Source organism: Idiotropiscis lumnitzeri, chromosome 10, assembly GCF_059441095.1.
Source record: "Idiotropiscis lumnitzeri isolate Australia: NSW breed Sydney's pygmy pipehorse chromosome 10, RoL_Ilum_1.0, whole genome shotgun sequence".
Lineage (NCBI taxonomy): Eukaryota > Metazoa > Chordata > Actinopteri > Syngnathiformes > Syngnathidae > Idiotropiscis > Idiotropiscis lumnitzeri.
The window spans coordinates 10,205,171-10,219,699 of record NC_142400.1 but is presented as its reverse complement, the minus strand read 5'-3'; the positions used below and the strand labels follow the sequence as shown (position 1 = coordinate 10,219,699).

At 40.3% G+C, this 14,529-nt stretch overlaps 2 protein-coding genes across 2 annotated transcripts in view; one reads left to right on the top strand and one right to left on the bottom strand.

Moving 5' to 3' along the window:
- The window catches only part of creb5b (cAMP responsive element binding protein 5b), a 56,189-nt gene extending 55,651 nt beyond the window's left edge, over positions 1-538 (bottom strand). The window contains exon 1 of the mRNA XM_088307280.1: positions 486-538. The gene's annotated coding sequence lies outside the window, so the exon portion shown is untranslated. The remainder of the gene's footprint in view (positions 1-485) is intronic.
- Positions 492-12,869, top strand: jazf1b (JAZF zinc finger 1b). The gene is made up of 5 exons (XM_088307281.1): positions 492-747; positions 9,700-9,772; positions 10,585-10,781; positions 10,936-11,105; positions 12,204-12,869. Exons 1-5 carry the CDS (start codon positions 633-635, stop codon positions 12,381-12,383), a joined length of 735 nt encoding a protein of 244 aa, XP_088163407.1. The 5' UTR covers positions 492-632; the 3' UTR covers positions 12,384-12,869.
- Positions 12,870-14,529: the final 1,660 nt, after the last annotated feature.

Sequence of the window (14,529 nt, the reverse complement as noted above, 5' to 3'; positions counted from 1 at the left end):
TAGTTTTTAAATACGTTATGATGTGTGTGAAAAATCATTAATTAATAATATGTATGCCGTTATTTTAAGTTGAAGGCTCTTTTCATCAATTCATTTTCTGTTATGGGTCATTTGAAGTTGGTTACTTCGGACAAAAGCATTCAATATCACGCAAATTTAGAATTTACTATGAATAAATGTCACTTGTATCTTTAGGGACCAACAAAAAATAACTTTATCAACTACTTTGGTCAGTGCATGTCGGAAATGTATGAGCACCGACTTATAGGTAACAAAGCAAATGGATGAATGAAATTAATTTCAAAGACAAAATTGCTGGAAGAAATTAATAATCCATAAATGTGTGTGCCTACTACATTTTTACAGTTCTTCCATTGGTTTGTTCTTTAATTGTTGTATTTAAAAAATAATATTATTTTTTTTCAAGTTTACATTACTTCTATTTTGTTGTGAAGGGAAAGGCAACCTACTTCCGGTATCCTTACCTGTCTGCGTCGAGTTTGACGCAACTTCGAAAAAAGTCCCGGCCGGCGCGCGGCACACCGCCCCTCCAGCTCCAGCTGTTGCCATCGCTGCGCTCCGGCCGTCAGCCCGCTGCCGTGGTACCCCGCGGTTCCAATGCAGCAGCGACCATGACAGGCATCGCCGCTGCTTCTTTCTTCTCCAACGCTTGCAGGTTTGGCAGCTGCGGACTCCACTTTGACTCGCTGGCCGAGCTCATCTTGCACATCGAGGATAACCACATCGGTAAGCGAGCCCGACGGCCGAGCTTCGCGGTTAGCATTAGCGGCTAGGCTAACGAACTAGCCGGTGGCTTCCTGCTCCATGACAACCCTGTTGCTAGGCGTGGTGGGAGTCGCTCTTCGCCTGTTATTACTGTACTTCCTGTCCATCACACCACGACGTCAACATAGTGTTTGTCCCCGTGGGAACATTTCGCTACGTGTCGACGACTTTTTGCTTGCAACAGGAAGGAGAATTGATGACATTCTGTATTCTCGCTCGTATGACATGTTTTGCCGTCCGAGGCCCCTGCGCACACACTACCGGAAGTTCAGATTGACTGCATCAACTTCATGTTCCTGTTTCTTTTTATTCCATTGACGTTTTTCTTTTAATTAGACACGGCAACACTTTTCGATTGTTTCCAGTTGTTAACTTGAGCATTCTTTTTAAAAAAAGATGACACAAAGTTGACTTTTTCTATGTTTGTATCCAGACAGCCAGAATGCCTCCCCCACCCATCAAAAATGAAATTAATGGACTAAAGTGTGTTTAAGTTAATTAAACTTTATTTATTTTGCGCCAAACCAGAAGCATGGTGGAATAGTCATTAGCCACCTAGTTCTGAGGTCCTGGGTTCGAATCTATGCTCTGACCTTCCTGGTAGGAGTTGACATGTTCTGCCAATGCTACGGTGGAATTTCTCCAGTTACTCTGACCTTGTCCCACTTTCCCAAAAATGCATATTAGGTCAATTGAAGACACCAAAATGTCCATTATTCTAAATGTATGTGCTATGGAAATAAGTCATTCCGGGGTATAAGTGGCATCAGTCCAAAAAAAAAATCACTCTGACTGTTTGTTGTTGAAATGTGATGTTCTGTTATTCAGAGTGCAGATAAAAAGTACAAATGGAAACAGTTAAAGCTGCTGATTGGTTTAATAAAGCCATTTTCACACTGCACTAGCTCAGTGTGAAAGAGTCGGCCAGCGTGCTCATACTTGGAAGTGCTGACGTAGCATCCTACCAGGAAGTAAAAACTGATACTTTGCCACTGGTTTTATCACACCTTGACAAAATGTACGTGTCTTTGTTGCAAGGAAGCCCCCACTTTGAACGAGGAGACGATCAGCAGAGAAAAGCTAATGGCTCATTGCGAGCTTGGATAGTTTAATCATGCCGTAACCTGTAAATATTTTTTTCAAAATAACACAAAATTACTGCACAGCTCCTCTCCAATTGGAGGCGCTTGTCTGACATCACTACAACGATGCTCTTAAATAGAACATTGTGTCGTGGCAGAAGTCCTCTTGCTACGCTGCTCCGTGCCCTTCGCTGAGGCTCGTTTCCCTGGAGTTACACACTGTTCTGGTTTGTTCATTTATTTCGTACACAATGGCATCTGCATGTGTCATGGGCTGCATGCCATGTCTAGTTTTTAAGTATTAATATGATGCAAATATCAAACCTGGCAAACTTGTCGCTGCATATGCAACAGGTCTCACCATGAAATAGCAATTCCTTGTCCTTGAAATCTCAACTGGTACCTCGTAATTCAATTTTGTGAAATGTCGTCGACTCAATGTCATTCAATCGACGGTTTACTGTTAACTTCACTTGCTCGCTTTAATTCCTGCTGGCCTTCATATTGTGCATATAAACTAGCTCCATCATGGAAATGTCATTTCATGTTTATTTAACATTCTCCATGGATGCCAATGCTTTTAACGTCAGCCTTTGATAGTCACGCGCAAATGTCTTTTAGCTTGAAGTAAGCCCAAGAGTAAACTCCCTTGCTGGGTCTTTAGTATGCTTAGTTCCTGCATCTGTTCTCGCCATTTAATATTTCGGGCTCGTTATCGAAGTTGACAAGGGCCAGCTGCCTCTGTTCTTCTTGTTTGTTGCTCGAATGGCTTCAATATCCTCGCTCCTCTCATTGTGTGGAGTCCGAGTGTCTAAGTTGTTAGTCGCAGAGGAGAAAGAAAAAAAAATCCCCGAAAATTACTTTTGGGGGAGAAATGAGGCAATTAGTGTAGTCAATGTGGAAAAAGTTTGTGCCCACCCCCATTGTGTGCTGGCCTTTGCCCACTGGAAGACGTGCGAAATCTTGCGCACCGTGCCAAGTGCCTGTGAAGCATAATTACAGTCAGAGTGGCTGATTTGGCCGCTCTTCCTCCTCATCTGGTGGCCTGCTGCACCAAGCACATTCTCTTTGATAATTAGGCGTCTGGAAAACAAGCAACAACAGAGTAACAGGCTGCCCGGTGAAGCTGGCAGACAATAGATGGCGCTACCCAGCTGTGGTCGGTGCAAAATGTTTTGACTTGGTTTTTTTTTCTGCTTAGGTCCATGTAGTGTCCTGTAAACTATTGCGGGAGACTATTAAAGAGCATTTTGGCCTCACTGAAAAGGAAGATGATGTTAAGTTCAATTCAATTTTATTTATATGGCGCCAAATCACAACCGAAGTCATCTCAGGATACTTTTACACATGGAACAGATCAAAGGCCACAGACATGACTCCTTACTTGTTAAAATATTTACAGAACCCCAAGTGGGCCACAAATGCACCCCACAGTTGTGCTCAATTTTCGGAACACTTTAAAATTTTCTTTAAAAAAAAAAAAAAAAGTCAAAGTAGTCATTTTGTGATAGTCACTCTATTCTGACCAAAAAAATGTTAAAATATGTTTGTAAATTATAAGATAAAAAAACTATTATCCTGAAAACATTTTTTTCAAGAATAAAGTTGTATTTTTTTTTAATACTGTTGCGAATTTATAGTAATAAAGTTGTATTTATTGTGAATAAAGTTGTGGGTCGTCAAGTCATATTTCAAGAAGAATACTGTGCAACTATAAAGGTGTCAGAATAAATGAATGTCAGAATTCTACCGAAATTAAAGTTTCAATATGATGATTTTTTTTTTTTTTAAAGAATTAATTTGTAATTTCATAAGATTAAAGTCCTAATCCTACAACAACAAAGTCACGGTTTTACACGAATGACCATAGATATGTAATAATGTGAAACAAATGTTAAACAATAAACATTTTCTTGTAATATTAAAACGTTCACTACAATTTTCCTCTTAGCGATTTAAAAGCGATATGTTTTCATTTTCATGGCAGTCCTTCACAGTACTTCACTTCTAAATCAATAGCACAGTTACAATATGGCAAGAGTAGAAGCTGTAAAAAGAACAGAGCATAGATCACTAATGGCTTCCAACTTTGTGAACATGGTCACCCACAATGAAAGAGCAGATACTAACAAGGACCAGAAGAAAAGCAGTTTGCGAGGAAAGATTTCAGCAGGGAGCCTAAATCAAGTTATTAACCTTGAAAGATGTCCTTAGTGGTCTGGTGGTTGTGTGTTGCAGGAAAACCTCACTGAAATGTTTGCTTTGTTGCTAAGAAACCAGGCCTAAGTTGACTCCAAGCGCACTGTGAGTGTGTGTGTGTGCGCTCACGCTGCTGCAGGCTGGCGTCATGGTGGCCTGCAGTGTCCAAAGCGAGCGAACAATCAGTCTGCTTGTCGCCAACTCTCACTGTAGGCTCATTTAGAAATATTTTTCTCGCCAACTCCTCCCCCACGTTCCCCGAAAAACTGCGCGGAAGTAATAAATTCGGAAAAGCACTAACTAGTTCCCTGATCTGTGCACCTGGTTGGCCTAATTAGATTTCCGTCCCGTCCCAGACACCGCTGCTCCTGTTCCTGTGCGATGACTGTCAGGCGGGAGGCTGCCGTGCCCGTCCAAACAGAGCTCATGTTGATAACTTTCATGTATCAGTAATGGTGACGAGTGCAGCGCAGTTTGCTAGTTTAATTGGGTTGTTTCAAAATGTGGAGATTTTCTCAGTTCTTGTGCTATTGTTCACACCAGGACTTAAATAGTGAGCTGCTGAGCCGATTTGAAAGTCGTTGCTAGCTCAGTCGCTAACCAAAACGGCAGACGAAGCATGTAAAACAAACCCTCAGGTGAATTAAAGTGCGCACGTTGATCAGTTGTTGTAAATCTTTTATATTATATATATTAGTTTGAAACTCCATTTTATTTGACACGCTGTAATTTACAAACAATGTTATTTAATAGTCCAAAAGTTTATTATTACTCTAATCAGCTTTATTTAGAAAACAACTGCAGCTCAAACAGTGCTGGACATGAATAACATCAAATGTAAAACACAAATAATAATAATATTTAATGACAAAATAATGAATAAGCAATTCCTGTTTTAAGAAAATAGAATCTTTAAAATTGCCAAAATTGGTCACCACTTTACTGTCTTTAAAAAACTTATTTTGGCCGCCTCCTGTTTCACCAGCAGCCATTTTTGTTTTCTATACTGCACTCACTTGGACTGCAACTAGCCTGCGCATAGCGCTGACACATTTAATGTATAAATATTGAACTTAACAATAAACTATGACCTTAAAGTAAGTGTTTGTTGCCATAGCTACCACCTACTTACAATATATGGCCCAGCCAGGACGTCTCATGTTGCTAGCATTAGCCTCTTTGCTAACATGACTGTTTAACGATGGTTGCCCAAACGATAAAAATATTTCTGTTTTAGCGTTAACCATCTCCTTCAACATTCATTGGCTTTCTTTTTTTATTATTTAACAGACAAGATGAAACTGTAAAGTGTGAAAGATTGCAGTTCCCACAGTAGCATTGTAGCGCAGTGCCTCTGAGCAAAGTTGCTTGTAAGAAACTGGGCTGTTACATGTTGGAAAGAAAAATGGTTACGAAATGACAAGCTGTGTGCATGCCTTGCTTAGTGCTCATAATGAAAATGTTTTTTTTGACGGATCGTTTGAAGCCCTCTCTGAGTCTCGAATAAGCCGCGAGATAGCTTACATATGGAGTCTCAACGACTCTGTTTCATTTCCTTCTTGAGGCCACATCATAATGAATCGCCTGTGCCACCACTCCCGCTCGTGTGTCCCCCGCTGATCACAGCCGCCATAAACATGTCACCGTACGGCTCGCCACTCGGCCCTACCCCACCGTGCATCTGGCCTTGAGGGTGGATGGGGAGAACCAGGCCACGGTGGAAATGAGAGGCTGGAGTGTGAGACGGTGAGGGCGGGTGGGGGGACGAGGAGGGGGGGGGGTCGAAGAGGGCGTTGTTGGCCGGCAGCAGGCGTCACTTCCTCCGTTGCCTTAGGAAGGTTTGTTGATGTACTCTGTCATCGGGTGTTAATCAGAGCATTTTAGTCATGACTACAAACTAAGGGTTGACATTTGAAAGAATTTCCTTCCTCAATATGAATGTTATAACTTGAATATTTGTTCTCCTCTTTTGATCCCAGTGTCTTATTGAGTAGATTCATGCTACCCGAAGGAGTTGTGTCTCAATATATTGCTCAACTTCCCATGATGTTTTGTTATTCCTCTTCAGACCACAATCTAGAGCAGGTGTGGGCAAACTACGGACCGGGGGCCACATGTGGCCCGTTAAAGGTTTTAATCCGGCCCGCCGAACGTGAAAAAAAAAATTAAATGAATAAACCTTGGTAATGTTTTATGGTTTTCAAAGACATATATATTGTTGTAAGGCTTTTGTTCATGTTCATTTCAAATTAAATGTATTTGTTTTTCTCAGATGAGGTGAGGTGACCAAAACACTCCATCCATCTGGTCCTGGTCCTTCTGTCAAAGTTTAGAACCCACAGTGGCCCGCCAATCCAAAAGTTTGCCCCCCCAGGCTCTTGAGTCCTGGGCAGGTAGAATGTTCTGGGTTGTAATATTTTTCGTGGGTACAGGGGGGTTCGTGAATCTGACGTATGTAAGTTTATGAAGAACATGATGAAATATTTTAAAGATATTGCGATCATATTTTGCATCCAAGTGCGGACACGAGGGACTGCCAATGTGGGGTGAACTTTTTTGATTGGCAAATACGTTTCAACGTATTTTCAAGTATGTTCGAACGTATTTAAATATGTTTGAACATACTCGGAAATTCATTTAATTCTACTTGTTGATTAAACGCTCAAAAAGTTGCATTTTCCCCCCATTATGCTACAAAGTTAAAAGAAAAGGGTTTTTTTGTTTTGTTTTTAGCAATTAAAAAGAAAATTAATGATTTACGTTGGAATTTTTGCAAACACATCCGTAGGTCTTTTTTTTTTTAAATACTAAGGACATCAGAATACTGTACGTAGCAGTGAAAATCATAATGTGATCACTCCTGGTGAGCTCTTCAAGTCCCACCAAACATCTTTTACCTTCCATGTTGAGTCATCTGAGTTTATAGAAAGACCGCTGTAACTAGATATGGTGACTAAACCCCTCCATTCTTCGCCTGCTTATTTTTGCCCACCAAGGTGGACCACCTGTGTCGTTTGCTTAAAGGGATTCCCATCTCTACTTGAGGCGCCTGCCTCCTGGTCCCTCTCGTCCTGGCCTGACTGCTGGTGGGCCCCCCCAAAAATGGCAGAGGCTGTAGGGAATTGCCCCCCGGAGACCATCCATCTCCGTAGTCCCCATGTGAGGTGTGTGTGATTTACAGCGTGTGGGAACAGATTGATGCGCTGCTGTTTGAGAGAGCTGCCATTCCTCTCGCGAAGGCTCATTAGCAAACTTCTGCTGGGATTACACATACCAACGTACACCGCTCGCAAAAACATGACTTGTTGAGCCGCCTCTGGCATTTGGCGGTTGTCGGCATCTTTCCTACGCCGTTTTCGTGATTGTGGATGCAGGGCGGAGGGTAGTGGTGCTGTCCCGCTCACCACATCCACTGCTAATGAAACACTTGCTTACGTTATGGAGTGTCCTTGAGAGTGTCAGACGTTGAGCTGTTCTCAGAACTCAACCTGCCAGTGTCGTAAAATTGTTGTATGTTGTCAGCCAAGCTGCCAGACTTTGGGCAATTACTGCATGATGCTCTGTGTCTTTGGAAAGCCTAATTATATGGAAAACAACACTTGCGTGCACACTGGAACCTTTATTAGGTACATCTGCAGATCAGATCCATAACAAGAGCTGTATCAAAATTACTTTTACATTTAAGCCAATTTAATACTCAGCTGTGCTGTGCGATATGGACTTAATTAGATGCCATGATTACCATGGAGGTAATTTGATATGTTGATTACAATGTCCAAATATTCCAATATAATATTTTTCCTTAAAATTTCATTCAATTTATTTAAAAATTAATTATATGGAAAACCCAAAGTAAACGGTAAAAAGACGAATAGAAATTAGGGATGTGCGACTACCGATAGCAGGTATCGTATCGGCCTTATTTCAAGGTATCGTGTTCTCAGCCACTGGCGCCCTCTTGTGGTCGTTCTACTATGAGGAAAAAAATGGCATGCTTGGCTGACGGATAGTTTTTCAAGTAAACTACATCCATGTCAATCAAAGTCGGAATCTGTCACTCTCGCCTGGCTGTACTGAACTCAGCTCACAAGTGACCACTGTAAGATTTAATAGTTAACTGTTGCCTCTTTAGCAACGTCATTACTCCGCCCCATTCTCCAGGCATGACTAATCGATACTGAGTTGGTAAGTGATGGATGAATGGTCAATAATACACGAAGAAACAATATAAATGAATATACACGAAATACAAACGCGGCAATAATGGGGAATTACTCGGACCGGATTAAAACGTTAAACGGGCCGCATGTGGCCCCCGGGCCGGAGTTTGCCCACGCCTGCTCGAGAGCCAGGTCAGGCTGGGGAGCTTCATTTGACTCTGCCCAGATAATAAATAAAAACGAGAAGGCTTTGATAGAATGTGACAAACGTAAACGGATGCCATCAGAAGAATGTGAGGCTGGGAGGGGACACCGGAATCTGTGGCGCACCTTTTGAGGCTCCAGGACTCAACAGCGTCTGTCCCGCCACGTTACGGATACCATAATAAGAAGTGAGAAAACGAATACGGAGGAGAAAAAAAAATGGCCACTCGGTTTCGGTCAACCTCAGTGGCTTTGAGATGAGTTAAAAGAAGACAAAAGTTGCTCTGTTCTTGGTGGTGCCCTGAAAACTAATTAAAAAAAAACAGGTGATGTCTCGACACTGTTTGCCGACATTTGCATTTCAGCCAAAGTTGCGGCACAAACACCCTGGGGTGCGAGCTGCCGTGAGGAAACGAGCTGGTGGATGGAAACCATCCACATGGGGGTAGCAGTTGTTCACAGCTCAGACAGAGAGGCGGAGCTCCACAGCCAGCTACGTTTTTATGGGCCATCTCTCTTCTCCCACATGGACGCTGCTGTGAGGAACGTTTGAAGTCGGGGCTGCTTCACCTCAGGGTGTGGAGATTAGCTATTGTTGTACATTTAGCACCGCTAAACAAGATGGATGTCTGGCTCCCAGCTCAGTGTGTGTTGAGTGTAGTCATGAATGAGCAACGCAGACAGTATGTGTGAGTACCCAAAGCATGCGGGCTCTGTCTTTTAACAAAAATGATATAAAGTTACGATGCGTATTGTTCTTCGTTATTCTGCTTATGTACCTTGATGTGCATTCACAGTACAAAATCGTTCTGTACATGCAGTAAACAAATTTTTTTTTTTCAACATTGAAAACTGCTTATAGCCTGGTGCAACTTGTATATGGTTTTTATTTATTTATTTATTTATTTTTTAAAAAGAGCTGCTGTGACTTATATACAGGTGCACCTGATTGTCAGGAAAATGCCGTAATTAAAAAACAGCTAGGTTAATGCCAATATATATTGTGAAATAAGAAATTGAAATACTTGTGACATAACTGTGACTTGTGACTTTTTAAAAAAGATTTTACTTCACTATTAGTCGGCCACCAGCCGAGGCGCTTTTGATCCGATGTCACGTTGTTTCTTGTCTAGAGAAGTTCAAATGATTCCAGCAATGAAAATGAGTCTTCATCCATGTATTAATCTGCTCAACACAACCCTATCCAAGTTCTAACATTGTGTCATTGACTAAAAAAGGCTCAACCAACCCTTTTTTGTGTCCCTCAGACACGGACCCCCGCCTTCTGGAGAAACAGGAGCAGCAGCAGCCCACCTATATTGCCCTCAGTTACATTAACAGGTAAAAAAAAAAAAAAAGATGAGCAGACCATTTCAGTGCTTCAACAAATGCTGGATGTGCGTCACTGAGTGTTAGCGCTGAGCCCGATGAAAGCTCCTTTGAAGACCCAACAGACGTCATTTGGGGGATCGTTCACAGGAGTTGAATCAGGATTTGGTAGCTGGTTTGTTTTTACAACACCGAGTCAACTTTGATATGGCGACTGAGTCGCACATTACGCAGAAACGTCTGCCGATGCCTCCCAGCCGGCGTAAAAGCATGTTTATGTGGTTATCACTTAATTTGTCTATTCCACTTTTTGCTTGAACATTTTCATTTTTATGATGCGCATTTAAACCAACTGTCCATAAACGCAGTGCGTTTGACTTTTTATAGGATGAGAGCTGGCAGTGTTTTTTTTTTTTTCTTCTGACCCAAGTCTGCAAACGTTGGACTAAAAGCATTTTTATCATATTATGCAAAAATTCTTTGCATAACTTTCTGTTCTCTACAAAGAAGCTGAACAGCAAAATTCACAACAGTTGTGATGATCCAATAATTGAAAAATAAATTTTGGTAATTAAGCAGTGCCCTTCATCATGCTGCTGCGTGTTAACATTTTGAGACCAAGATTATTAAACTTGGGCTTAGTATTGATTCAAGTTTCCAAAATCGATTCGGGCAATGTAAAAAAATATCGATTTAAATCGATATATCGATTTTGTTCGACTCATGTATCATACATTAGAAATAAATCTCTCATTTCACTCGACAATGTCCACATCCATGCGCATGATCATTCTTTTGCGTAACGATGCTTCTTTTTCTTGCAGGTTCATGACTGAAGCTGCGAGGCGAGAGCACGAGGCGCTGAAGAAGAAGATGCAGCCCAAGTTGTCTCTGTGTTTAACGGGCAACCTGTGTCGCAGTAGCGTGTCGGCGCCACCTCGCCACGCCAGCGGCAACCTCACCCCTCCCGTCACCCCGCCAATCACGCCCTCCTCGTCCTTTCGCAGCAGCACGCCCACAGGTAACCTTCAATGTATCCTACGTTTAAACTGGCTCGCCATCATCATTGTCAAAGTTAATATAAAAATGAAAAACAACCGGATAATTTTGTCTTGTTTTAAACTGAGATTTGATTTTCTACATTCTTCCTTTTCAATGGGACTTCACACACACAGGCAGTGAGTGCGACGAAGAGGAGGTGGATTACGAGGAGTCCGATAGCGACGAGTCGTGGACCACCGAGAGCGCCATCAGTTCCCAGTCCATCCTCAGCTCCATGTGCATGAACGGCGGCGATGAGAAACCCTTCGCCTGTCCCATCCCGGGCTGTAAAAAGCGATACAAGGTTGGTAGAACACGACATTCACCATCAGATGTCGGGGAGTACTGGGGCCCCAAAAAATTCTCTGAGGATAAAGTCATACAGTTAAAATAATAATTTTAAAATGTTATGAAATTGTTTTCGGGGGAAAATTCTCCATTCAAAAAAGAATTACTGTAATTTAGAAATAAAGTTGTTGGACTATAGCACAATAAATGTTGAAAATACATGAGAATATGCTTTTAAAATCATGAGAAAAAAATCACATTTACAGAAATAAAATTACATTACAAAAAATGTATAAAAGTATATCATAATATTACAAGAATAAAGTATTTTTTTCTTGTGAAAATTCAGACCTACTATAATAAGGAATTGTAATAGTCAGAGAAAAAAGTCCTAATTTTGCAAGAATATATGAATAATATTATTGAATTACAATGGAAAAAGTCCACAGCCAATAAAAGTAAAACTATTTTTTGCAAGAATGGAAGTCTTTATATTATGAACAAAAATGAACAAAATTCAGGAAGATAACTTTTCTCAAATAATCCGACATTAAATTATATTTCTTCCAAAAATTTGAGGCCATTTTTATGAGAATTAAGTTTGATATGAAGATATGATTTTATGAGAAAATGTTACAAGAAAAAAGTCTTATAACATTGTAATGATTCAAGACAGTTGGCATATTTTGAAAAATAAGCCCTATTTCAAGAGCTTCATCTTTAAAAAATATTATGAGAAAAAAAAAAACAAACGGCCCAAATTTTACTAGAATTATGTTACAATATTATGAGGCTAAAGTGATATTAGGAGAATCAAGTTGTCATTGAGCATTAAATATTAATAGTAACACATTTTACCAGACTGATGAAGTAAAATTATGAAATTCAAGATTTAATTAATATTATAAACTGAGGTGGTCATGTGAAAAAAACAAAACAAAACAACATACCGGTAAACTGATTATGAGGGGTTTTTTGTTTGTTTTTTTGTATTTTTTATACTTGTTCCAAGATGTTTTTATTGCTCTTTTTCGGTTTAATGAAACTAACAGCAACAAATTGGCAGACGCTTCTGCTTCCATGCCTAGCAAGTCCAACTTTTTCCTCCTTGCAGAACGTCAACGGGATCAAGTATCACGCCAAGAACGGTCACCGGACGCAGATCCGAGTGCGCAAACCCTTCAAGTGCCGCTGTGGCAAGAGCTACAAGACATCTCAGGGTCTCCGGCACCACACCATCAACTTCCACCCACCCGTCTCCGTCGACGTCATTCATCGCAAGATGCAGCAGTAGCACCCGTGGTGGACCTCAACCGCCGTCACCAGCAGAGATCTTCATCATCAGCTTCCTCTTTGCCCACCGCTATGACACTAGATTTTTTATTTTTTTTTTTGCATGCTTTAAAATGAGCTTTTATTCTGAATGCTCAATCTTAGAAGTAGTTCACCGTTTTGTAATTTGCACATTGAAGCTGCGATTTTTCATCATCTTATTTTTTTTAACTTTGGACCAATATGGTGCTTGTTGGTGATGGTTTAAATCAGACCGAAATGTGGTTTTGTTTTGAACCGTGGAAAATGCCTTTGTCATTCAACAATGTGCCAAACTGGGACCCACATAAACACACTGGCCACAATATTAGGTACACTTGCACAATCTATGTAATGACAAGGGCTGCCTTTATAAAAGATGATTCTTCGTTTTTATAAGACATTTAACCAAACCCGTTAATTGTCCTTAAGTGTGAATGTGTGTGTGAATGGCTGTTTGTCTATATATGCCCTGCAAATGGCTGGCGACCAGTCTAGGGTGCAGCCCACATCTCACCTGAGATGCATTAGGGATGGGCGATATAGAAAGTGGATGGATGTAGTAGCGAGTAATTTAAAAAAAAAAGAAAGTAATGAGGAAAAAAACAATCCTACTTTTACAAATATGAAATTCTGATATCGTCAGCCTCATCGCGTCAGTCATTCTTCAATATTTTTGGAAGACAAGAAAAAAGTTTTTTAGAATACATTTTTATTTTGGTATTGGAACGAAAACCTCAAACTTATGGGTGAACAAGTAAGCGAAAGGAAAAGAAGACCCAATAAAAAAAAAATTACAAATTTGTGTTCTAAAAATAGTTTCTTGTTTTCCAAAAATATTGAAAAATGACTCAGGCATTTATGCTATGTGGCTGATGATATTACCTTTTTGTTATTATTCTTTCAGGAAAAAGTCACAAATTATACAAAAAGTTAAAACATCCATAATTTTTGTAAGAATAAAATTGTAATATTACCAAAAATAAGACCAAATTTTATGGGGTTTTTTAAGGTAAAAGTACTACAATTTTAAAAATTCTTTTAATTAAATCTATCCATCTATTTGTCTTACTACTACTTTATCCTGCATCTATTCCAGCTGACTGGTGAAAAGTTGTGCACCCTGGACTTGTTGTCAGCCTTGTCATTGTCACTGCCATTGTCAAAAATGCATTTTTATTTGGCTGGCAGTGCAGGAGTTATAAATTTCCACATTATTCTTGCAGTGTAGCCCTATTTTTCCTTTGTAACTGAAATATATTTTTTTTGTCGTGGCCAGTGTGCATATATTAGCCAACATTTCAGGTCATGTGACATTTTCAAGCATTTCAGACAACCTTCCCCAACACATGTTCAACCAGTGTTTAAGCTCTCCTTGCTACCGTTTAGCTTCATTTCCCCTATGCAGTTTTTGAAGCACTTTTATTTTTCTGGAACAAGTTGCCAACAAATGAGCATTTTTGCCAACCTCCCGTTCCTGGTATAAGTATAGACAGTATATGTGGAAGCCATTTGCAAAAACAAAATTCCCGCGTTTCCCCTTTTGTGGCGTTCGTCCTTGCCTTGAATTGTGAAACCATTCCATAATGACAGTGGAGGTGCCCATGAGCCTTCCTGTTGTTTGAAGCCAGCAGGTGTGGATACCGTTTTCCCATCAATTTGTCATTCAAGGGCCAAACTAAATATTCAGGACCAAAAAAAACTATATATGAGTATTTATGGGTTACGTTTCTAGAGTAGGGGGGGTGCTTTTTCCGACAGTTCCAAAGAGGTTGTATACGGCTCACAATATGGAGGTTCCCCGCCCCTCCTTTAAAGGAGGCCTTGACTTGTCTTTGTACTCGTTTTCATACATCTCCATCTTTATTTTAGCGTTTAATTGAACCTTAACGTTACCATGTTTAAAAATGTTTTGACATGAAACTGCAGTCCGATGGCAAGTTGTGTCAGTATTCTACTGCCAGAAATCTCCACTCTCGTGTACAGTGAATGTATTAGGAGTAAAGCATTAAATTATATTTTCATACAGTATGTTCATGGGGCACGATTGTGTAATGAGTATATACAAATAAATTGAATATTGTTATGTACTGTATTTCTTCAAAAAAAAAGCTGTTTCATTTTTGGAA